The sequence below is a fragment of the Lampetra planeri genome, chromosome 25, assembly GCF_965212315.1.
Source record: "Lampetra planeri chromosome 25, kcLamPlan1.2.h2, whole genome shotgun sequence".
Classification (NCBI taxonomy): Eukaryota; Metazoa; Chordata; class Hyperoartia; order Petromyzontiformes; family Petromyzontidae; genus Lampetra; species Lampetra planeri.
Window position 1 is genome coordinate 11,584,590 of NC_136131.1, and position 25,183 is coordinate 11,609,772.

General features: G+C 42.8%; 2 protein-coding genes across 2 annotated transcripts; one reads left to right on the top strand and one right to left on the bottom strand.

Annotated features, from left to right (window-relative positions):
- The first annotated feature begins 748 nt into the window (after positions 1 to 748).
- Positions 749 to 14,752, top strand: LOC144727460 (GDNF-inducible zinc finger protein 1-like). The gene is made up of 6 exons (XM_078606312.1): positions 749 to 3,302; positions 4,191 to 4,393; positions 5,484 to 5,578; positions 6,074 to 6,241; positions 7,738 to 7,895; positions 8,698 to 14,752. The coding sequence occupies exons 1-6, from the start codon at positions 2,082 to 2,084 to the stop codon at positions 9,205 to 9,207; spliced, it is 2,355 nt and encodes a 784-aa protein (XP_078462438.1). The 5' UTR covers positions 749 to 2,081; the 3' UTR covers positions 9,208 to 14,752.
- LOC144727461 (alpha-soluble NSF attachment protein) lies at positions 13,790 to 24,503 on the bottom strand. The gene is made up of 11 exons (XM_078606314.1): positions 24,191 to 24,503; positions 21,480 to 21,562; positions 21,193 to 21,309; positions 20,977 to 21,023; positions 20,789 to 20,866; positions 20,489 to 20,544; positions 20,301 to 20,385; positions 19,139 to 19,243; positions 15,295 to 15,363; positions 15,141 to 15,191; positions 13,790 to 14,986 (listed from the first exon to the last, which is right to left on the bottom strand). Exons 1-11 carry the CDS (start codon positions 24,286 to 24,288, stop codon positions 14,882 to 14,884), a joined length of 894 nt encoding a protein of 297 aa, XP_078462440.1. The 5' UTR covers positions 24,289 to 24,503; the 3' UTR covers positions 13,790 to 14,881.
- Positions 24,504 to 25,183: the final 680 nt, after the last annotated feature.

Sequence of the window (25,183 nt, forward strand, 5' to 3'; positions counted from 1 at the left end):
GCACGAATTCTGGCTGTTATTGGCTTTTGTGCGCGCCCCAAGGAAGATGTGACCATTGAAGAATAAAAAAAAAATCTTGGCAGATAGACACTAATGAGACCACCGCACAAAGACATTGAGAAAAAAAAATGTTTTACTGAGGGTAACAAAAAAAATGTGACTTTAAAGTTACGCTCAGGCGTGCCGCCATAGCGCCGGGGTGACGTCATGACGCAGTTGCTTTAATAAGCGACATGACGTCATATTTGGGAGATTGTTCTCATTAACGAAGCTTGACATTCTGATGGCACTGCCCACGTGGGACACACTCATGATGACCTGGGTGTTGGAGTTACTCGACAAGAGCGGTTTAATGCGTTGCAAATCAATGGAAGAACCAGGAGCAAAATGTTCGATGTTGCCGTCCATACCGGAGCAGACGTTTCGTTATTGGCATTAAAAGTTGACATTTATTAATGCTATCTTAAATTTCGACCTTTCGTGACTGCAGGAATTACTCTTTTGGTTCTTTCGGTAAAGTCACGTATAAAGATAAAAGAAATTAAATAATAGCATACGACGTTTCGATTGCAACACAAGCAATCATCATCAGGTATAAATGAAATAGAAACAAAAAATCTAACCAGAAGACTATAGACAGACATATAAGGAGACAGATATCACCAAGATACATAGAGAGAGAGAGTAACACAGGCACAGAGAGGGAGATCGTCTCTGTGGCGAGGCCTTAAATAGACAGAGGGGGGCGGAGGCAGAGGGATGGAGGGGTTAGAGAAAAAATTAACATGTCAATGGGTACGGAGACACGTGGTAGTAAAGTACGCAAGCTGAAAGAACCAAAATAATTTATTAATGCTCATTTAACTGTCCCGAATCTAAAGTTACAAGCAATTTGTTGGGAAAGATTGGGTGTCCATTATATTCAAGCATAATTACGACCGTCATGAGTGGTAAAACAGCATTGTCCTTGTAGTTTTTTGTGATGTTTTATTCATTTTTAAGGTGTGTGTGGCTATCATTTGCATTTGGAATGCTGCAATGCGTTATTCGTCATAGGCAGGTTGGTAGATTAAGCATACTATACCTATGTATCAATAATAGGTATTAAAAGGTATTGATACAGTTTAAAGCACATTGTTACAATCTTTTGTTTAAATGGTGTCCTGGATAATACGATAAATGCAGCGTACGTGCAGAGGGCATGGCATAAAACGTGTACATCTAAATGTGTACGGTAAAATATAGTACAGGTACTACGAAAGTAAATGCAAAATGAGTGTGAAATGTGTAAAATTAAGAAAAAGTTATCCAGAATAAAAAAACACATTGTAATCCATCATCATCTTTAAGTAATTGGGGACTTAAGAGACATTCCGAGGTAATCCTGCATCATGGCGTCATCACGTACAAACGACTACCGAATGTGGTGGCTTTACCATGCATGCAGTGTTCAATGTGCACCCGTCTGGTTTAAAATATTGGCTAATTACAAACACCAGACAGGCATAATCAGCCTCTGCAGCAGGTCAAAATGTTTAGTGTTTATTTTCTCCCATACTATGATATGTGAATAATTCCATTCAGAACTATGACAGCAAACAGTTCATGTGTCAGAAAAGAGCCCCTGGAAGATATTAACGTAACTAATTCTGAGATTACTTCAGTTAACCTTTCTTCAAAGTACGTGGTGCAACTTCCATCATGCCTTGCATAGGGCAAATCTAACATTTTAGAGCTGGCAAATGCAAAAATAAGTCAAACTATTATAATTCTCATTTGTTAACACAGTTGAGACCGTCACCTTATTCGACTTAAGAACCATATTTAATCATGGGTGGCTGTGTATTCAAATGCAGGATCTTGGTCGTACCGATTTAATACTGTGGCATGGTCTTAGCATCGTGAATTACTCATCCACTTCCAGTTCATCGGTTTTTGTGACTACTGCTCTTGACCGTTCATTATCAATATAAATAGACGTGCAGGGCAATAAAGAAAATGTCTTATAATGTTATTTTTTTAACTAACCCACTTTTTGTGCACTCTGTGGATTATTCGTGTACAGCAGTTGGTCGCCAGGCATGGCGAGTGGCGCTGCTACCGCGGTTTTGGAAGGTCCCGCCATGGCCAGCACTGTGCTCCGAGGTCTCAATGAGCTGCGGATTCACAGCCATCTGTGCGACCTGACCGTTCAAGCCGAGGAAACTTGCTTTCCCGCTCACAAAGCTGTGCTGGCAGCTGCCAGCACCTACTTCTACAGCATTCTGCTTCCAGTCAATGTGCTGACAACCACAGAAGCTGGTGGGGTGGCTGACGAAGAAGTCGACAGCAAAAGCATGTCGCCCACATCGTGCAACGTGAAGTTGCACGATGCTGCCGCCACTGACTTGGCCGCCTTCCTTGAGTTTGTATACACGGGTCGTGTCGAAGTGTGCTTTGAGCAAGTCGGCAGGCTGCTGAGCCTGTCGGGGCTGATGCAGTGCGCAGAGCTAGCAGAAGCATGCCTGCGAGCCGGTGTCGGACCACTCGGCAATGCGCAACATCATTCCCCGGAGGACAGCAGCAACAGACACCCCGAATTGGCAGAGGCCGGTGCATCATCACCATCGCTGGAAATCCTGTCATTCCAGGTTGGGTCATCGGTGACGGAAGGAAGCTCCAGCGACCAAATTGGTTTGCACCTGAAAAAGGACACTGGGAAAGCTGTGAGTGAGCCGAATATCCGCAGCAATCGACTGATGGCCAGGGCCATGAAGGCAGCTGAAGCAGCACTGGCAAAGAAAACTCGGCTCAAGCAGGGTGGCAGCAAGATGGCCACAGAACTTCCAGTCCATCTCACTCAGGGAGCACTCCAGGAAGCGGCTCCCTCAGTTGCAGTCGAGTTAAAAGGAGCAATGAAGAGCGTCACTAAACACGAGTCTACGGCTGACGCCGGAGCAGCAGAAGAGTGTACTAGCACTGGAGAAGAACCTTGTGAGGTGGAGGAGGATGCCAGTGATTTTGAAATTTCAATTGACGGAAAGAAAATCAAACGGGGGAAGAAAACAGAACAGGAAGGTAGCGACGCAGGCCAGTGCGCAGGAAAGGTGATCGAGTGCACCAACTGTGACAAAGAGTTTCAGTACGAGAAGAGTTACATGAAGCATGCCTTGCAGGCCCATGGCATGGAGCCAGACATTGTGTACTGCTGCAGGGAGTGCGGGCAGACGTTTACTAACCGTTGCAACCTGCGCGCACACCTCCGGCATGTGCACAACGAGGACCGTCAGTTTGTGTGCGGCATCTGTGGGAAGCGCTTTAAGGTGTGGCCTGTGTGTTGTGATTGTGTACATGCTTTTGTTTACTCATCAGTCTTAGGCTAATAAATGTGGCATTTGGTAGAACTTTTGACTTTCTTTTAAGTCAGATATTTTAAATGCCCTTTAAGTAGTGATTTTAATGTTTCAGGCTTTTATTGTTACAATCTTGCAAATCTTCAGAGTGAGCTAGTTTATCCGTGAAATTATTATGAAAATAGTTTTGGCATGTACAAATATGGCTTAGTTAGTCTGACAGTTGTATGTTTAATATTATTAAGTCCGAATATGGTGTGATGCACTAAAACAAAGGTTTATCGGAGGTACGAGAAATAATATTCCTTTTTGGTCAATTTTGCAAACAAAATAAGGCCAAGGTAAATTGTATTGCACTTATGTTCCTAATGTGTGGGTAATTTGGATCTGCATAGGCAGACTAGTAGCAGTGTTGTCTCTCAATTGTAAGATATAATCAATGCAAATGTCACAACCCTTTGGGCCAAAATTAGTACAATCCCTGCTTTTGGGACTTAACAATACCAAACATTAAGTCAAGTTGATGTTTTAACCAGTTGAGAACTCATCACACCAGGACAGTCTAATTTGCAAGATTGACCTGGCTAACCAAGATGGCAAAATAAAAACATACAAGAAAGTTCTGCAATGAGGCATATAGAAATTAGATAAAATACAGCAGTCACAAGAGAAGTAAAAAAAATTGCACGAACATAAATTTACGCTAAATAATACATTTCTTATACCATGTAATCGTCTCGGGCTGATTATTTTTAGACTGTAGTACAATTACAATTGAGTTGCTGAAATAGCCCTTGCCTGCTGGTCTGAGACTAATGCCTTGAACATGCTCGCACCTGTCCATTTACATCTCCGCAGCGTAAAAAGGATGTGCGCAGACACACGATTCAGGTGCACGAGGGTGGTGCGGAGCGTCACACGTGTCCCGAGTGTGGCAAGGGCCTGAGCTCCCGCACCGCCTTGCGCTTGCACGAGCGCACGCACACGGGAGACAGGCCCTACCACTGCACCGAGTGCGCTGCTCGCTTCTCGCAGGTCTCCTCCCTCAAGGTGCACCAGAGGTGGGTTCTTATTCCTTGTCATTTATCAGCAGGGGTCGTGGTCGATCCATTGGTGGGCGAAGGCCCCTCCCCAAGCTGTAACCCTCTCACAATCCTGTGATACAACTGTCCACCTAGCGGACGCTTATTTCAAAGTTTCATCTTCTTGCTTGGATGTCCTCTTCGAAGCATTTATTCCCTTGACTACCACTTCATTATTATTGCTGACCGTCTGGCACGATCCCTTTTAGCGACGCAACTTCCCCAAGCCCACTTTTAGTAACAGTTACAGTGATGTCTTTAATCTGCGTATGTTGTCTGATCCGTGTGTTTCTATTTCTCTCCCTGAATGGATTCTGAATATCACTGACGATTCAATGTAACGATGCTGGCCTGGGAGGAGTCGTGGTGCCTTAGTTTTTGCACCACGCTATGAATCTGGTGAACCGAGTTGGATTGCTAGCCACGAATATCAGTGGAGAGTTATAACAGAACTGGTAGTAGACAGATACTACAGTTGAAAACCGCTTACAAGCTTATCTTTTTATAGTAAATGATTTGCTTTGTATGGTACCATGGATGTTCTTTGTGAAGTATAGATTGCTATTATGTCCTCTGTTGACACCATTACTGTAGTTGTTTTAATGTCTGGTTGGCTATATTCATCGGCATTGCTAAACCGTTTGCTTGCACAATGTACACCGAATTGGGTTGCTGCATTTGGAACACAGCTGTTGACTGGGCGCAAAACTGCAGTTGCATTGATGTCATTGCCCTGGACACATTATTAAATATTTAATTTCAACACATTCTTACTGTGCTGTCTCATAAACACGGGAGATTGATTTATTAGCACATCCATGTAATTGTTATCTAGTATATTCCATAAACGTTACATTTATTTCTTACACCTCCCACCTAAGTTAAACCTCTTGAGCCCATTCCATATTTTAGTGGGGGTTTTAAATGCGCATTTTATCGTAGTGTTTAACATTTTTTGTTTCATGTTTCATACGGTTTCTGTACGGGTAACATGGAATTGATTTTCATGGCTGGTTTGTTTTTAGCGCGGCGTCATGCTGATTCTTTGGTGTCCATTTTCTCCCAACAGGACACACACAGGGGAGAAGCCGTTTGTGTGTGAGGATTGTGGTGCACGCTTTACTCAGAATCATATGCTGATTTACCACAAGCGCATTCATACGGGTAGGCAGTCACAGTAGTTGCACGTCACTGCACAAGGGCTAGATTTATTTGAACGTATATTTGGTAAAGTGCCCATATTAAGTTAACTGCCCCACCAATTTGGATTTGTTATGGTTTGTGTAATTAAATGGCATTACATTTTATTGATTGTAGTAATATCAACCAATGAAATATTGAGATTTTTCAAACGTATAATTTTTTTACCACTTTAGAGTATGTATGCATCCATAGATTTTCATTGATTTTTTTTCACAATATAATACAGTTTTTAAAATATGTTTTTAAGATGTATCATTTACACCATTTATAAGTAGTCATTGGAGTTGAACATAAACCACTGAAATACACAACCATTACCATGAATGTTCATTTGCATGCTTATTTAAATACATATTTCATGCAATTTTCACTTGTCTGTAAAATGTACGCATTGAAAAAGCTAGGTTTTCTGTTGCTTGAAGCCGCACTGCCAGACACTGCTTCTCAATGTTGCAGGCGAGCGCCCATTCATGTGCGAGACTTGCGGCAAGAGCTTCGCCTCCAAGGAGTACCTGAAGCACCACAACCGCATCCACTCGGGCTCCAAGCCCTTCCTGTGCAACGTGTGTGGCCGCGCCTTTGCGCAACGAAATTCCCTGTACCAGCATGCCAAGATCCACACGGGTACGAACACATCTACATCAGAAACTCACTCGCTGAAACTCAACACATTTGTCAGCAACGCTGCCCTGAAGCAGGAACCAAAATTACAGTAGGCAACGTTTTAGGCGTTGGCCATTCTTCATAGCAGACAGATGCAGAGGCCATAGACACGGCGTGAATATTTGGAGACTGCACTATCCAACATGGGGCCCTAATAGAAATGTAAGAGTTTCTAGATGACCCGTGACATGGCCTAGCAGCAGCATGTTTTCTTCTTGTTACAAACGTTTACTTTTCAAATCCAGCGGCCACTCTTATTATTACTGTGGGTGTAACAACCATAACAATACCTGTCTGCGTCACGGTGGACACTTGAAGGTCCTCTGATGTCGTTCGCAAGAGCAGACACTCCTGCGAATCGGGGTCGAAATTTCCCAAATTTTTAAGTTACCTGCAAAATGTCTCAATTTGAACTATACATAGCAATTATCACCCCTTACTGGCAGACTAATACCCCAGCTCATTATTGCAAGTGAGATTATATTGGTCTTTTAAGTTTGCACCTGGTTAAACAAAAATTACACTTGAAAATGTCACTTGAGCAGTCAGAAAAATGCGTAAGAACAGTTAACAGTGAGTAGATATTTAGTAATAGACACTTTTCAAACGTCAGGATATGTCAGCATAAGCTCATTCATATTAAATTAAAATTGCCTAAAGTTACTGACACATTGCATTCTGTATTCTTGGTTCTTTCGGTAAAGTCACGTAGAAGGGAAATAATAAAATAATAAAAATTAAACAATAAAATTCTCACGACGTTTCGATTGCAACACAAGCAATCATCCTAACCCTAACTACGTGACTTTACTAAAAGAACCAAGAATGTGAATCCCTGCAGTCACGAAAGCTTTAAATCGAAATTCAACATATCTTTGTATCTGCACCACAAATTTTATTGTGGTAACTGAATGGCTGTAAAGACAAAAAGTACGAGTCGTTTTGTTTTCCATATCTTTTGTTCTTGAGAGTTAGGGTCCTTATCCAGTGCAAGTTTCATTCTTCACTGATAGCCAGTGTTCTAAAACAAATGTTAAAACGGACTGTGTCCAAATCAATATTGTATCTGATGATCGAATTGCACAGAATGCACCTGCTCTCATCAGATCTCAGGAGCGAAGTAGAGATGAGCTTGTACAGTGCTTGGATGAGCGACCGCCATGCATACGTCAGGTGTTGGCTACTGAGGCGCGCTATATTGTCAGAAAAGGACATTGCACAAACATCCATTGCACTGTACTATGCTCCATCTATGCTCCCCACCTTCACCAGCTAGCACTTGTCAGCGTAGAGAAATATACAGCAGTAAAATAATCCATATGAGCCACACAATGTAGAGGGAAGGCCTTCACCTGGCATCGTATTGACAAAGAGGGCTATACACGTGTACACACGTACAGGTTCGAATTAACGTAATGGGCGAGTTGTTACTTGGATGCTGTGTTGTGTGCGAACAGGAGAGCGGCCGTACTGCTGCGACATGTGCGGGAAGCAATTCACACAGCTCAATGCGCTGAACCGCCACCACCGCATTCACACGGGCGAGAAGCCCTACATGTGCAACTTCTGCGGACGCACGTTTACGGACAAGTCGACGCTGCGGCGCCACACTCTGGTCAGCAGATGGGGAGACCGACTCGATCACACTTCGCACAGCAAGCGTGTAAAATAAATACATGTGGATATGTTTTGCATTTTTAATTGATGCTTGATTTTATTTCCATTTGGAATGATCGTGCATTTTAGATGAGTTCGTAAATGTTATGTAGCTAAGGTTTCGGCGTTTTATTTGTGTAAAGTGTTCGAAAATATGAATACCAATTCTTTCATGACGTCGTAAATGCATGAATATAGCTATCTGCCTCGTCATCATATTTGGCTCTACCATTTAGTGTTAGGAGATGTATCCCTACCTACGTCCCTTTACCGAAAGACCCAATGAGTCTGGATTCCTGCAGTCACGAAAGCTTCAAGATACAGTATATCACAGTATATCTCATGGATTTTTTTGAAATAAAATTCGCAATTGTGGCAATCCGAACTGTATTATTCGCATGTTAGGACTAAATCTCGTGGGGATTCCCTTTTGCCAAAATGGGCACGTGACAATATTTGCACAGTTGTCACGGTGATGGTGCAGCCCTGAAATTGCTTGCTCACGACATTGCTGGCCAAAGGGCCTTCATTTGTCGGAGCTCTAGAGATCCCCTTTTAGTAGCTATTTTGGCCTACTCTTCCACTTTGGCCAGACATCTTAAAATATGTGGGGGGTACACACAATTTACCCCACCACTCGTGACCTACCGATGTAAAAAATTGCGATATACCAACGTATACTGTTGTATCCTAACCATTACACCACACCATCGTCTTCACCCAGTGGATGACGTATATATTTTGACATCCAAACCTCACAGGTACACGACAAGAATGCCCCTTGGCAGACCTTCCTGATGGTGGTGGACAGCAAGGACAAAATATCGGGTCGTGTGCTGCGTAGCAACAGCACAGACGGCGGCTTGGAAATCCTCACGCCACTCGCAGGCGAGGACGTGGGCACGCAGTGTGGCGAGCACACTTCGCCAGCACAGCTGGGCATCCCCAAGTCCGAAGAGTCGGTCTACATCGAGACTATTGCGACCGCGATGCCCGGTGACGATGGCCAGCGCGATGACTGCAGCACATGGCAGATTGTGACGGTGGTGGGCACCGACGGGGAGAGCCTGCCGATCGAGCCGATGCAAACAAACGTCGTGACTGAAACGGAGCCGCCCACAGAGGCCAGAATTCTGGAAATTACAGCGGCCGGACAGGTGACGGCCGTTGCGGATGCAGGCTCGGCTGCCATTCCCATCATCCAAGTGATGGACATGGCGGTGCTGCAGGGCAGTGGCACTGAGGTGATAAACCAGTCTTTGCCGATGTAAGGCTGGCCACATGCTCATCATACAAAGCAGCAATCTTGTTGAGGTTGAAAGTGATGGCTGCAGTGTACCGTGTTAGCTGACAAGTACAATAATGTTGCTCAAGATATAACAGCTATTCTGGACATATACTGTAGTGCAGTTCACTATTCGGAATATTTAAGCAATTTAAGTTGGTATGCATTTAAAATTTTATATAATGTCCAGCAGTCAATGGGTGTACTCAACAAATGTTATCACTTAAGGCATTTTAATGTCTTAATTTCTCTTGAACCTCATACATGCTGTACTGGAATGATATTTGAGAATACATACGTAGCAGTATTGAAGCAACAAAATGGATTCTAATAACCATTGGTCTATAAACTGCTGGATGAAGACCACCGCAAGTCATCATACCTCAGTCAGGCGTTGCAACAATCCATTTAGCTCCCGCACATGAGCTGTTCTTATCTCCATCTCCGCCTTGAACGTACTTTTGGGTGTGTTCTTCCAACTGCCGCCTCGTTCTCAGTCTCTGATCCATGTGTTTGCTTACTGTCTCTTGGTGTATTCCAAGCATGCACCTCTCCATGATTCTTTACAAACTAGCAAGGCATGACACAGGTGTGCGCATGGGATAAGTACGTGCAGATTTAATATATCTGGCAATAATATATACACGTGTAATACGCATTCCACAATAAAGATATCAAACCTTTCGGGAGAGGTTAAAAACCATGTTCTTATAGTGCCTTTAAGGCAAATTTCAAATATAAGCAGGAAGATCATGGTGATGTAAAAGAAGAAACATGGTGTGTATTGCAATAACCACAGGAAACTATTATTATTTCAAAAACATTTATGCCGTTCCCTCACTGCTGATGACTCAGAACAGATAGGGAATAATTATCGTAACTACTCCTGATGTCAAACAACAAATACCAACCATATTCCTCGTGCTGTTGAAAAAAACTCGTCACTCGTAGACATTAACTTGTTCATTCCGTTGCACTTGCTTGCAAACGGGATGTGACTTCAAGAAATGTGAGCCGACCCAGATTTGGCCTTCCATGTTTCACATTCATTCTCACATGACTGCCTTTTAAACATCACTCTGCAGCCAAATAACTCATTTGGGCGTTCATATAACGGTGCACATGTATACGTTCAAGGAACATGGCTTTATTAACGAGGTATGTAACAATGTATCGATTTAAATTGAATCTTTTCTCGACGTGCACCGAATCATACGCTGAAAAATCAAGTATTTACATTTGCGATCATGCACTGAAAAATCAAGTATTTACATTTGAGCAAATGTTACATTTGGGCGAATGGGGCAAACAAGGCCAAACAAGATAATACAAGTGGTACAGTAACAATAAATAAGTCAATAGAATTTGGATGAAGGCCATCTCATGATCTGACCAAATTTATGTCGTTAAGGCCCTCCTCCACCACCACGCACAGTCAAACTAATTAAACAGTTAAGTGTAATAAACTTTTAACACTTAGTATAATTTTTTCGTCTCGTGTAAGTTTAAAATCAATTCTCGCAAGCAAACTTTAAACCCAAGTGTTAGGTAAAAATTAGACCATTAAATCTCACCACCATGTTTCTGTGATTTTTTTAAAATACCAGGATGGAGGTAATCGATTACATACCCAATCAATGCCCCATTAATCTAAAAACTTTCAGAACTAATTTTCTTTCAGTTCTATGGCTCATTGTGTATATGTGGAATCATCTGTCTATTATAAAAATAGTACTTGTTTAGATTTTGAAATTTGTAAAAAAAAACTGCTCTGTTGAAAATATCAAGTCTTAAAAGAAAATAATGTGTTAATGTATTGTCTGTAGTTAGCTATATTCATCATAGTGACCAAGATAACGTGGCGAAGGTACGCATGTTGTTTTGAATTCCATTCGACTACTTATTGTGAACGGGATCCTTATCCATCTGGCCTACCACATCTGAAGTTGTCACCGTAAAAAAATCCAATGATTTTTGACATTTCAAAGGGATATATTAAATATAAAGGTTTTCCCTACAACTCGTGCCCACTTCCGTACCCAACACTTTACAGGCAATGTTAGATGAATAAAGTCATCAGGTTCCAACTCTCTTGACCCAGGCATAAGAATGGTAGTTGTGAGTAAATATGACTACTTGACATATGACCGTGTACAGCATACTCATTGTACCCATTAATTTATTTACTTTGTCAGCTATGTATCAAGCTAGTTCATAAATAGACCATCCTAAAAGCTATTGGACACTTTGTTAACTGTACAGTACATCGATGTATAGTTTATTTTGGGTTACATCATCATTTTAACAACCCGACACCGCCCCCCAGAGCCAATGAAATGAAGTTGTCACGTGGGTAAATGTGCCAATTGATTTTGTTTCACAGCAAACGTAGAAAGTCACCTTTTGTTCATGCCTGATGATCCTGGGTGTAATTTTCTTAAACATCATGTTCAATTCTTTTTTTTTAATGAGCTTGCTTTTCAACATCCCAAACCAATTGATGTATTTGTTCACGTGACAACTTGATTTATTGGCTCTGCCGGGTCGTGGCGGGTTATTAAAAAAAAGATATATAATGCATTATACCTACACGATCGAACCCAAAAGAAATGAATAACAATGGTGGTAAAAGTATGTATAACATTAACTGTGCACTGTTGAATGCTTAAAGTAAAACTCATAGCAGGTTATGTTGGCTAAAGAAAACACGAAACAACGTACTGACCTGCACATGTCTATTGTGTTTCTTTGGACAAAAGCTTCGTTGAAGTGCGCGATGTTTACAAATGAGTTTTAATGAGATCATCATTGTGGGCATATGATGTGAGAATCTTGTGTTATGCATTCTGTTTTGTGACTTTATTCAGTTTCATCTGTGGAGGAAAGGTCGTAATGAAAACGTATCGATGTGAGCATCATTAATTCAGAACATCTACTTTGGAGGTGGCCAGGTAGTTTGAGGCAAATGCCACATCAAAACAATGAATATTCACAACAGAGATCATGGGTTTGAATCCAACCGTCTGTTTTTAAACCAGGTCCATTGGTGTAGTGACTTAATGGTCTAATTATGGTCATGAATTATGACACATACCTACGAGTTGGACTTTGCTTGAATTGTTTCCAGTTGTTGAGAATTAAACATATCAGGTGCCTGATATTTAACCCTATTTATATTAGGTTTGTCCCTAGTGTGGATACAGCCTATGGACAGAACTTGAAAAGTGCAAGGGTGGTTCAGTTTCACTTTAAACTATCGTGAAACAAAAAACGAATATTGGCGCACTGCTCTTATGTGCAGTTGTGCATGGGCATTATCATATTTGATCATAGTTAAATGGCTGCAGTCTGGGAGTAAAACCTGCAAACGGCATTGAGTATCAGGATCATACCTCATTCACTATGCATTTACTGAATCCACAGCGGTTACAGAATTATCTCACTGAAATAAACCACCCTTGTAGTTTCATGTACAGGGACTCCTGTACTTACAAACGAGTTAGTTTCCGGAGGTGTGTTTGTAAGTGTTCTTAAGACCAACTTTACTTTTGTCGATTCCAAACGTGTTGTACGGCATGTACGCTAAACATGGTGAATGGCTTTAAAAGTTGTATAATCTCCTGTAGATGTAGATGCCACTGGTTCTTCATGTCTGCAGATGTAATGCCACCACCGCCGTCTATTGCGCAGCGGTTGAACTTACGACTCTCGGTCCGTCCAGGCAACTGGACATATTTGTTCGTGTCTCTGAATGTTTGTAAGTAGAGGCGAGTCCCTGTAATTTTCTCCGACTATTTTCTTACAAGCGCTGCCCGCAGTTGCAAATGGATATTCTGATTTGACATGACACTGCGAGCACATTTGGAGGAAAGAAAGGTATATTGTGTGAATTGACTGCACTATAAATCCCAGTAAGGGAATTGTTTGGGAATCGACACAGCAGTGTGGGTCTTGCAGCTGACGCAACACCGTTTGCAATTAATCTCACTTGGGCAGTTTGCAAATTTTCAGCTTCAATGATGGTGGTGACATGACTTTGTGCACACATACTTGCTATGACTACTTGTCTAGTAACAGTATTCTGACGATAATTGATTACAGGGTCCAAAGTTTGTCATGCTTAATGTTCCTTATAACAAACCTGTAAATTATGGGTACACGTAAAAACATTATTCAAATGGCACAAATAATGATTATTTGAATTAACAGTAATTTTAAACTTTCCGTTTTGAAATGTGACAGGCTCGTGTTAAATAAAACTTGTTTTTCAGATCTTAAAATGAATGTAAAAGTGCAGCCCTGCAATTGCTTATTTGCACCACTGCTGGTGGAAGGGCCTCCACTAGAGGGAGCTCTAGAGCCGCTGAATGTGGCCTTTGTGCTGGACAGACAACTTGGGAAAAGTGGGAATATCCACACAACCCCAGCACCACGTTCATTGCTAGGTGGATCGAGGCATGTGGGATTTAAAAAAATGTGCCCATTGTTTATCACGTTGGGAGGTCTTAACCTGGCTTGCAAGTGCATTTTAACCATGACAGCATCCAGAAAAAAATATACAATGCAAATTTTCCTTTTCACAATTTTTATTCGGATTCAACAGTAAGCAGTTTCATTGTATGACATCTCTAGTTAGCATCGTGAGAATGTAAAACTGTGCTGTTGCTACGGAACAATTTGCAAGGAGCGGTGACATTCAAGCACAATAGACACGGCTGCACTACAAGTACAACGAGCACTGTACATACGCAACGTGGTAACACAGCAAGCACAACATCTGAATTAAACAGTGCTAGGCCAGGCAGGAAAAAAAAGCAATATTTCAAAGAAATGTAATTGTAAGATTTTTTAAAATCGGCTCTACCACCTCAAATTATACAGCATTTACACTCGGTAAGATCTGCAAATATTAATTGGTCACAATTGTTTATGCTCACAACATAAGGCCCCGTCAAAGACTAATTGCATGCTTTTTTTTCCCCGGTGAACATGAGCCCCAATGTCCATACCTGCATTAGATTTTTTTTTTTAAACGTCTGTCGTCTCCAGACATGCAAAAATAAATGGCATTTCTTGTACATCCCCTACTTCTCTGATATGGAAGCATTGCAATGGTACAAGTGGAACACTGTAAATTAATGGGAAGAGAAATACTGAACCGCAGATGTGATAACTGCACGTGCCCTCAACTTCAAACAAAAAATTGGTGAACATGACAATCCAAATCATTGCAAGTTGTGAAACCATTACCACAGCCCACTTATATACAAACACAAAGAACGGATGTACTTTCATAAACACAAGTGCTAACATTTGGTTTGGATTAAAGCAGCATACTACTTTGCTTCTTACAAACGTGACCAATTACTTTAACTTGCTGTGAATGTGTTTGTAGCATTGCTAAAGGTGTTCAATTTTAATCACCAAGGTCAAGTTATTAATTTTCAATCACTGCATCTGGATTGGCACAGACCAAATTCCTATTAGGAAAAGAAAATATACACATAATAAAACATTCTTCAAATGGCGAATTCATTGTATGTCAATCCAACCGATCCTCGTGTGGTAAATGGTCGTGTCGTGTGTGTGTGTTTTGCCATAGCTACGTGGCGGGTTTGCATGCGTGCTGTCAATGAAGTAGAGTTTCCTTGCCATTCCACCTATCGCAGGTCTCCATCGCCGTCGCCTTGGATGGTCTTCTTGATGCGCAGTAGCATCGTCGTGAGCCACTGATCCAGGCGCGAGATGGAGTCGTACTCTTTGACCTGTCATTGTACACACATGCCCCGACCACGCTTTGCCAACATGTTTACACTCTCACACACCACAAAATGCTGTGTTGTCAGCAAATGAGAAGAAAGTTTGCATTGTAAGTCTGCTTCGTCAGCTGCCTCAAAGCAGTCATGTTTTGTTGCTTACCGCGTCCGTATAGTTTTCCAAATTCTGTTCTTCATGGGCGTCGAGCAGTTTCTATTGAAGCACAGAACATTGCCTTGTTAATGCATGTATATGTACAATGGTTGACGTTTAATGAAAAAGGTAGACGGGAACTCTTTGGGCAAGAAAAGCTTACCTTAAGCAGCTTGCATTCTCGGGAGTCCGAGAAGACTGGGAACATTTCTTCATACTTATCCAGGGCCAGCTGGAACAGACATTTTAGAGCAGTCAATATGGGGTACTGTGGGAGCAATCATTAGAAAACATGATATGAGCTAAAATAAACAAAACAATAGCACTGAGCTAATACATTATTAATTGGGCTAAATAACGCATGCTACCAAACAGAACTAACTTAACCTCCACAATCTGTACTATATAAATTACTAGCTTCACTACCCAGCTTCACGTCTTGGATTAACACACGGCCTACGCGGAGGGTTGGGGGGGGGTGACGTCAGCAGGCATACTGCGTCACGCTTCCGCATGCGGGTGCCATCACAGATGTGATGTCGCCACTCACTTGCCGTACAAAATATAACCATTATTGCGCCTCCCCCCCAAAAAAAAATACAAAAGTATCTCTTTATACTTTTTGCATTGTGTACAGTCTGGAAGCTGCCCACATGCCAAATTTCAAGTTTGTTGCATGTTGGGAAGTACGCTAAACATTTCGAATAGACACACATTCACACATTTCCCTTTTGTATATGTAGATTAATATCTCATTGTGATTTTAAAGGGACCCAGAATAAGTTGATATTTTTTAATTAGTGAATTGTGAATACAGAAAAGAGTTAACAGATGCCACAATTTAAATCGGGTTTTATTATAAATGCTAAATTCATTTACAAGAGAAAAAACACACTAAACTAAAGAAGGCATGGTTTAATCACCCTTGCATACAGAAGTCGCCACGTGACCAACCCACTTGACCAACTGCCGAGGGCACATGCATCGGTAAAAAACAAATTGAGCTCAACATGGAATCATGTGAACAAACTGAGCAATGTTTCGCGAAAACCCACAAAACAACTTCTTTACTTTCCTACATTGGAAAGTTCAAAACAAATTGTTGCCCACGTGGGGATGACAGAAGGCAAACATGTATTGTGGCTTCTGTGCATAGAGTCCCTTTAACGTTATGCAACACACATGCTACCATACAAAACTACCTTTCCAAAGGTGAAACACTGGAGGGAGACCATGACAAAATCTTACCAAATAAACTTGAGTGTGACCAAAAAAACGAACCCATAAGGATGTATGTAAGGTGAACTTCTTTCACACCATATGTAGTTAACCGTGCTTTTCGAAGGTGCGGTCGAAGGACAACAAACTATGCTACATGGAACACTAAGTATGGGACCAGCTGTGAGTACAGCTTTACCAAAAAGCCATCTGCTGTTGCGACTCAATACAGCCTGCAACACGTCAAAAAGGTGTTTGGGAATGTGCATGCCCTACAGGTGTGAACGATAAGGTGCCAAAGACAGCCACTGCTCTGGTCGATTGGGTCACATGAAAGTCAAAATTCTGTACTTCTTGATCTCACAGCATAAGCAAACTCGATTATTTAAACAGGAAACAATCCTCATCTTTGAAGCTGCTGTCTTGACTTGATATTAAGCACCAAAATTGTCAGATTATCCACCTTTCTTTGCTTAATAATAGAACTGATGAAATCCATATGCCTCCATCTCTTCCCCTTTACCATTCAAGTATTCCCATGGGCGCAAAGCTCAAATGATGAAGGCTCCGGTCTGCATTTTGAAGGTGCGGGGCTTGACAAACTTGTTCACTAACCAAAGGTCGACAATGGGATAGAAACCCCTGCTTTATTTTGGGCCATATCGTGTCGTATACAGGCTTTGGACTCTCAGCAGGGGGAACTAAACAACAATCTGTCCACTCCTTAAATCAAAGTGTTGCAGCAATCATGTTACATGGGGCTGGTGGAGAACACAAGATGGTCAGAGGGTAAATTAAGAGGGTCCATCTGTGTGATACTGTTCAAGACCATTCTCTCATCAAGTGTCCCAATCACTCTCCCACTGGAATTAAGAGGGGGGGGGGGGGGGTGAGGCTGTGAGAGAGAGATTGTTCCGTCATTTGGGGTGGTGATGGTTGGGAATTTCTTCGGAGCAGAGGGTGGCTGGAGGGGGAACCCCAAAAGCTTTTGTTGACCGAGCACTGGCTTCAAAGTACAATATCCCCCCCTTGCCTCTTCCTCTGCTATAAAGGGGAAGAGTTCAACACTTCCGTTACAGGGACTGGTTTGCTTACATGCTGCCCTTTAATATCTTCTGTACTTCTTGATCTCACAGCATAAGCAAACTCGATTATTTAAACAGGAAACAATCCTCATCTTTGAAGCTGCTGTCTTGACTTGATATTAAGCACCAAAATTGTCAGATTATCCACCTTTCTTTGCTTAATAATAGAACTGATGAAATCCATATGCCTCCATCTCTTCCCCTTTACCATTCAAGTATTCCCATGGGCGCAAAGCTCAAATGATGAAGGCTCCGGTCTGCATTTTGAAGGTGCGGGGCTTGACAAACTTGTTCACTAACCAAAGGTCGACAATGGGATAGAAACCCCTGCTTTATTTTGGGCCATATCGTGTCGTATACAGGCTTTGGACTCTCAGCAGGGGGAACTAAACAACAATCTGTCCACTCCTTAAATCAAAGTGTTGCAGCAATCATGTTACATGGGGCTGGTGGAGAACACAAGATGGTCAGAGGGTAAATTAAGAGGGTCCATCTGTGTGATACTGTTCAAGACCATTCTCTCATCAAGTGTCCCAATCACTCTCCCACTGGAATTAAGAGGGGGGGGGGGGTGAGGCTGTGAGAGAGAGATTGTTCCGTCATTTGGGGTGGTGATGGTTGGGAATTTCTTCGGAGCAGAGGGTGGCTGGAGGGGGAACCCCAAAAGCTTTTGTTGACCGAGCACTGGCTTCAAAGTACAATATCCCCCCCTTGCCTCTTCCTCTGCTATAAAGGGGAAGAGTTCAACACTTCCGTTACAGGGACTGGTTTGCTTACATGCTGCCCTTTAATATCTTTTGAATAAACCGTCTGGCTCACTTTCTAATCATTGCCAAGTTTGTCGTCAATGACCTTCAATTAAGCCACATTTTCAGGATCCAAGAGACCATCTCTGATGGGGTATCCAGCAAGACGTAACTTGGTGTTTGCAGACAGCTTCGTGCCCCACTGCCACAGTACCCTTCTGCAGACCACTGACGATGCTAGTGCCCCACTGCAACAGGTCACGACATCAATTCCTGTATTGATGCAGCAAGACGCTCCCCACTAAGAGATCTTCTAAAGCCGGTGTCGGGGGGGGGGGGGCAGCTCCCACTGAGACCCAAGTTTAATAAATGTAGCCACTGCCCGGATTTGCCCACGGATGTGGTGTGGCTTTGCTTGAGTTCCCTTTCAAGTTCTCTGTCCAATGAGTTGCTTAAACCAAGCGGGCAAATAACCTGCATGCGATTCAACTTTCTGAGTGTAAATAAAACATAAAATGACTGACGGTAGTTGGTCATGTGGGTTAATAAAGCATTGTACCCAAAGGTGTTTAAACATGCTTTCTTTAGTGTTGGTTATTTCTATTTTGAAAACAAACTCTTAACATTTAGAATCAAATACGTTTATTCCATCCCTTCTATTGCATGATTGCAGAAGTTAGGTTATTTATGTGTTTAACCTGTTCTGTAGTCACACATACCACCATTTTCTCATGAAAAAATTGCACAAGCTTCTCGCTGAATGGCATACGAACAATTATACATTTCACAGTTCTCTGGAAAACTGACAATTTAGTTTGTTACATCTTTAAGTGACATCTTTCAGTCAACCATTTAAAGCCCATTAGCTGAAGAGTAGGCAATTAATCCCTGCCATGTATAAGACTTAATTCGCGACTCATTGGGTGACGGTGAGGATTTGTGACTCGTGGCGTCCCACCTTAGTGTTCAGCATGTCGATGCAGAAATGGCAGAGCGCTGCTTTGAAGAAGTACTCTTTTGCACTGTACTTGAGCAGGGTGCTGTCCATAGCATTGGTAGCGACCTACATGTCAACAGCGTCAGACCAAAAGCAAATGCACGGTTGGTGAAGACAACAATAATAGACCATAACATTCTGTGAGACAATTACAGATATTTAAGAGTTTAACAATGCTTCCCTTTTTTTGTTGAACCGCAACACATTATATAACACTGACCGTATGTGTAATCAAATACAGTACATTATTTTGTCCTGAATTGCGAACCGTTTGACTTACGGACGAGTCCCAGGAATGGAACCCGTTCGAAAGTCAGGGACTGCCTGTACATTGCTCTCATTATCTCATTACATAAATTACTTTCCATTGGTTCGTGTGCTTTTTTGCAAAGCAATGCATGACATGACATGACTGTCAGATCATCAGCATTCACAAGATGACATTTCTTTAGAGCTGCTTTTTGTGTTTAGTTTGTTGTCCTTCCCCCAGCCCTCCGATTAACATGGTTGGCTACGTACGGTGTGAAATAAGTTCAACATTTATACATCCCAATGTTATGGCTGGCACGATTAGCCTATTCAAACGATTAACAGTCAAATTGTGAAGGCTGGGATATTTAACAAAATCCCCCACTGTTTGCCGATCTTTATTCAAGCGGATAAAGACCAACACTAACTCATGTGACACATGAGTGGACATTTTGTTATTTAAAACCCTATTCCAGTCACACAGCTAGCTGTTGTTAGTATAGTGTGTTGAGTCACTACCCATAGATAGTACGTGTAACATATGGGTGAGTAACCGATTGCTCGCAGGCCAGATACAGCTCGTCACTTCATTTTATATGAGCCATCGCCACATCAGGCCGATCACTTGGAAACTGCATTAATGAAGTACCTGAAATACATTCGACTTGGAAACAATAGCGTTTCTAATTTTAGCGCTCCAAGTTACTTCTGCCACTGCGGCCAAGGGTGACTACTAATTATGTGTTGCATTATAGGAATACGCCAAGGTGTGCGTTGAGGTGTGGTTTGTCATTTGTTTTCTCAAGTTCCATTCAGCCCTCAGTAAGTAAAAGGTTGTCCCCACCCCTGGTCTAATGTGATGTAAATGTCTTACCTGCTCGTATATCTCGATAGCTCTTTGGTATTGTTCTAGTTGTGCTGCATATGCAGCCACCTTTAGTAAGCATTTGTTGGCTGAGCTGCAAAACGATAAAAGTAATCGCTGTCAGGCGATGTGGATCACAAGCATTGGAAACGTTTAACAAATCAGCAAGTGTATGGGATTGGAACTGCAAATATTACCTGTTGGATTCCTCCCCCTTGTAATAATCTGCAGCCTGTTCATAATGCGCTATCGCCTGCAAGACAATACATCACTGACTGTCACAAAAATAATTATAACTTTTTAAAATAGCATTGACAGATACAATTGTGGCCCAGAAATATATTCCACAAACTAACATTTTTAGGGACCATATTTCTATTTTCCACTTTGATATGTGCTGGCAATATGGCATTGTATAAAGTGATCTAAGTTTGTATGTTTTTCAATGTAACTGAAATTGTCGATATGAAAGTAAGAGATGTTTTAAAGCGACACACCTTTTCAATGTCCACCAGTTCGGTCTCGTAAATCTCAGCGATGGTAATGTGATGTTTTGCCGCAATGGTAAAACGTCCCTGAAGGAAGAGATGATTTCTCAAATGAATTGCTCAAGTTGCAGGTGCTTATAAGCGAATGTGCGAACCAAGGTTTGTTTTGCAGAGTACTGTCGAGTGGATACATTTACCATGTCGGTGTAGATCTCAATTGCCCGATTCATACAGTTGATGGCCTCTAGAAGAACAATATTTGAAAAGGTAAGATTAACTTTTAGTGATATACAGGAGTAATTTGACAGGCAATTCTCTCCACTCATTTTAATGCAGTCATTGGCTGGTTGGAAACATCTATAAGTAATCTGCAACAAAGTAGGAATACTATTTCAATGGAGGATCCTTTTTACCTTGTGGATCAGCCTTCTTGAAAGCGTTTCCCGCATCCACAAAGTTGGTAGCTGCATCATGTTTGCTCTGCAACTGTAGGTGCAGCTTGGCTGCCTGACAAAATGCATTTCCAGCAGCTGGAAATTAGAAAAGCAACACACCAAGATTAAATGAGGAAATGGCTTTGCTTTCAGTGGTTTGTATTAATACAAAGATGCTCGTGTCATCCACACTAAAACCAAGGACTGTAAGCTGCTCAAACATGCATCATGCGACTTATTCTGGGAAATGTGCGATGCACACTCACCGCTCCAGTTCTTTGCCATTTTAAACATGTTGGCAGCGCGGGCATACATTTCACAAGCATCCTCCTGCTTTGACGATCCGCCCCTACACAGTACACGTTAATGAGAAGCAACATCACACACCAATATGACCCGACCGTGCACAATGATTGACCGAATGTTAACAATGTGGCCAACGGTTCACACGACAAAAAATACTTTCTCGCAGAATATTTACTTAAATGCTTAAAACAGATCGTTAAAATGTAGAGAATTTGAAGTGTTTTTTGTGGCAAATACTGTATGACATAGGCAGTTTTTTTTTAAAGAAAACCTGAGGCTAAACATGTTTTTGTTCTGACACAGGAATAACACCTTGGTAATTTGTGCAAACAATTCAGAAAGAATATATTATTTATACGACTCCAGAGTGAATGATAATGTGCGCCGATTGAGCAATATTTTCAATGTGACTCGGAGAAGGCCACGTGAGTTAAGACAAGGCAAGTGTGACTGTGTTTGCACGCCACTAGGCATTTATAGGCGTAACACCAAGTCAGCTGATGTCAATAAACTTCCTGTCCACCGAGCATCTTACGAACAAAGCACAGAACGTTGGCACTCTGTACTTTATTCAAACTGGAGTGACCCAAACCAAAAAAGTGATACGCTGTCCTTCAAAATATTAATGTTAACTCGAGATTGTGTGTTTATCATAGCCCATATACGTAAAGCCAAGAGAGTCCCATTTGATCATTACATATTCAAATGTATAAAACATGTGAACATATACAAGCAGGCGTGACCAAAAAGATCTCCAAAATTCTAAACAAACATAAGATCCAAGTCCGATTCAGCACAGTGCATAAAATCCGTGATCTGATTCCATCTGTGAAGGATGTCGTTCCTGACTTACAGTATCCTGGAGTCTACAAATTGAGTTGCATTTGTGGTGATTGCTACATTGGAGAAACAAAACGTCATGTTGCTGATCGTGTCCGCGAGCACAAGTCAGATCTGAAACACGGCAGAACTGATTCTTCGGCCGTTGCCGATCATTGCTACAACTCGGCGGGCTCTCATGATATTGTCTTTTCCGAGACCAAGGTTCTCTGCAAGCCTCCTGGCTACCATCAAAGGTTTGTACACGAAGCCATACAAATATACAAACACAGACATAATTTCAACCGTGATGATGGGTACAAACTCAGTAATCACTGGAAAGATGTTATTAACCACGCAAAAAAGACTTAATTACACTTTTTGGACCATCTTATCTGACAGGCACTATTTTAATTTACTTCACCGAGTGTTAACATCCCCAGTTATTTTTAACAGTACTCTCTTCATTTTTCAGCCTGCATTGGTATAAACATGGGCATTTTCGTTCCTTTGTTCTATCATGTGTATCAGACCTCCCCTCCCCCCTTTCTGCCCATTGTGTTGGCGTGCGCAGCAGCCGCGTCCAAGCCGTCGCCAAATGTTTTGTTGGCTCCCTCCCCCTCCCACCCCCCTCCCTCCCGATACGTTCCATTCATTGGCTACCACATTCTGATGAACTCCCCCCCCCTCTCCTCCCCCCCTTCAACTTGCTTATAAGGGATTACATTTTGAATCATTGCTTCACTTGATGCAGCTAATCTGGCTGTGACGGTCCCACCTGATGACGGAGACTTGTGTTGCCTCCGAAACGTCGTGAATTTTATTTTTATTTTTGTTTTGTTTTTATTTTACTTTCATTACTTTTAATGTTTTACCTACGTGACTTTACCGAAAAAAACCTGAGAATATATACAAAACCCTCCAGTTAAATATAGTTTTAAGCCTCTTTGGAGTGCATGTCTGAAAAAGCCTTCACCGCATTAACCCAAAGGCTTTAGAATCCACTGCTACCAACGAACAAGAGACCCCTCGCTCTCAATGCAGCATTTCATACGGACATCTGGACTTAGCATCTCTCTCCGCTGGCTTCCATCTAAACGACAGATCCACATAAACACAATGACACCGTCACCCGATCGTGATGCCACCGCGATAGGCGCTGGACATCTGTGAAAAAAAGAGCTTTATAGTTCGTCGGATTCCTCCAGTATAAATTAAGATGACGATTCTGACACGAAACGCTTCGTTGGTGCAGACACGCAGAATCACCGACATTGGGGCCCCAAGATTGACCCATCACCGACCTCAATGATGGGCCACTGCCAACGTCAATCTTGGGCCCCCACGAAAAATTGGGCACCACGCAGCTCAATGTTGGGCCTCAACTGAGCCAATGTTGGGCCAACTCGGTCCATTCTCACATGACCTTTGCAAGCCAGTAAACATGGAACATTCGGCCAGCGTTGGTCTAATGTTTCTATATTTACTCGAAACTGGCCGGGAAGAGGCGGTGTAAAAACACTGACATTTAACAGCGCTCATCTCTGTACAATTACATGTCCGGTACGTGCTCGTTTATCACGGTGCGCCACTGCGACATTAACCCAGTGACAGCTTTGTTTTTGCCAAATGAATTCATCGATTCCACCTCGATGGAAAACGAACAACACCGACAGCCGAAGCCACCCCAAGGCAGGAGGATCCCAACGAGGGTGGACGCGGGGAGATAATTAAATGGGTAGTGGCGGCGATAGGGCACCCAGACCGGCTCGCTGGGCCGGGGGAAACCCGCGACGACGAGGGGGCCCGTGCCGCGATCGCCAAGATGATGATGAAGAAGAGGCAGATTTACCCGAAGAGGCCCCCAAAGAACGACTGCGAAGAACGCAGCTTCTTCTCCGCGTCCGCCATCAGCTGCATGGCCTCCTTCTCCTTACCGCTGTTGTCCATCTTCGCCCGTGAGTTTAGATCTCTCGCTCTCTGCTCGTGTGTGTGTGTCGGCCGGCGTCTCCCCGTCGCCGTGTCACTGCTCTCAGTCGACGCGGCTGCTGTTTTTTATTTTCTCTCTCTCCGTAGCCTCCCTCGCTCGCTCGCCCCCTTCCTCGCTGCTCGAGGATTCAGCCGTGACGCGAATGGCCGAGTGGCGGCAGAGCGGCCGCCCTCTTTGTATGGGACACGGAGGGGAGGGGGTCCCTTTAATTAAAGGCGCAGGGTACCGGATAAGGTGGCCATGGTGAAGGGGTTGTTTATGAGTGTCCCTTTAATTAAAGGCGCAGGGTATGGGGGGGATCTTGTCAGCGTCCCTTTAATTAAAGGCGTAGCGCATGCACACGGGAAATGGATATCGACAGTGCTCCTTTAATTGAAGCCGCAAGCGTATGGTAGGTCCTGTCGGTGGCCCTTTAATTAAAGGCAGGGTATGACAGATTTCACCCTTTGTGTGGATCATCATCACAATAAACATTGAACGTTTGGGACGTTTCATAACACAAGAAAAACACGCGGTTCATCACCACCCCCCCCCCCCCATGTAAAACGTGGCCACTTCGCGCCGTGACATGACGTCATTGCGCCACTCGTCACTGCGCTATATGACGTCATAGCATATCGCGCTGACTTGAGCCCCATGTTAGCAAGGGGAGCGCGCGACAGCAACAACAACCGTGGCGGTGACGTCACCACGGCGCTGTGCCAGGCTGTGTGCACGTGAAGGGCCAGTAACACGTTCAGGCCAGCGACAGTCACACAATGGGCATGGCAGTCATTGTGCTTAGGGGCCGTCCATAAATGACGTCACGCGATTTTGGACGATTTTTGACCCCCCCCCCTCGTCACACGGCGTCAC

Excerpts from the sequence above, each read along its gene's own strand:
- LOC144727460 (XM_078606312.1), top strand. The coding sequence starts at position 2,082 with ATGGCGAGTGGCGCTGCTACCGCGGTTTTGGAAGGTCCCGCCATGGCC. Across the intron at positions 3,303-4,190 it reads TCTGTGGGAAGCGCTTTAAG|CGTAAAAAGGATGTGCGCAG; the intron begins GTGTGGCCTGTG and ends ACATCTCCGCAG. Across the intron at positions 7,896-8,697 it reads CGCTGCGGCGCCACACTCTG|GTACACGACAAGAATGCCCC; the intron begins GTCAGCAGATGG and ends CAAACCTCACAG.
- LOC144727461 (XM_078606314.1), bottom strand. The coding sequence starts at position 24,288 with ATGGACAACAGCGGTAAGGAGAAGGAGGCCATGCAGCTGATGGCGGAC. Across the intron at positions 20,386-20,488 it reads AAGGGGGAGGAATCCAACAG|CTCAGCCAACAAATGCTTAC; the intron begins GTAATATTTGCA and ends ATCGTTTTGCAG. Across the intron at positions 15,192-15,294 it reads GAGAATGCAAGCTGCTTAAG|AAACTGCTCGACGCCCATGA; the intron begins GTAAGCTTTTCT and ends GTGCTTCAATAG.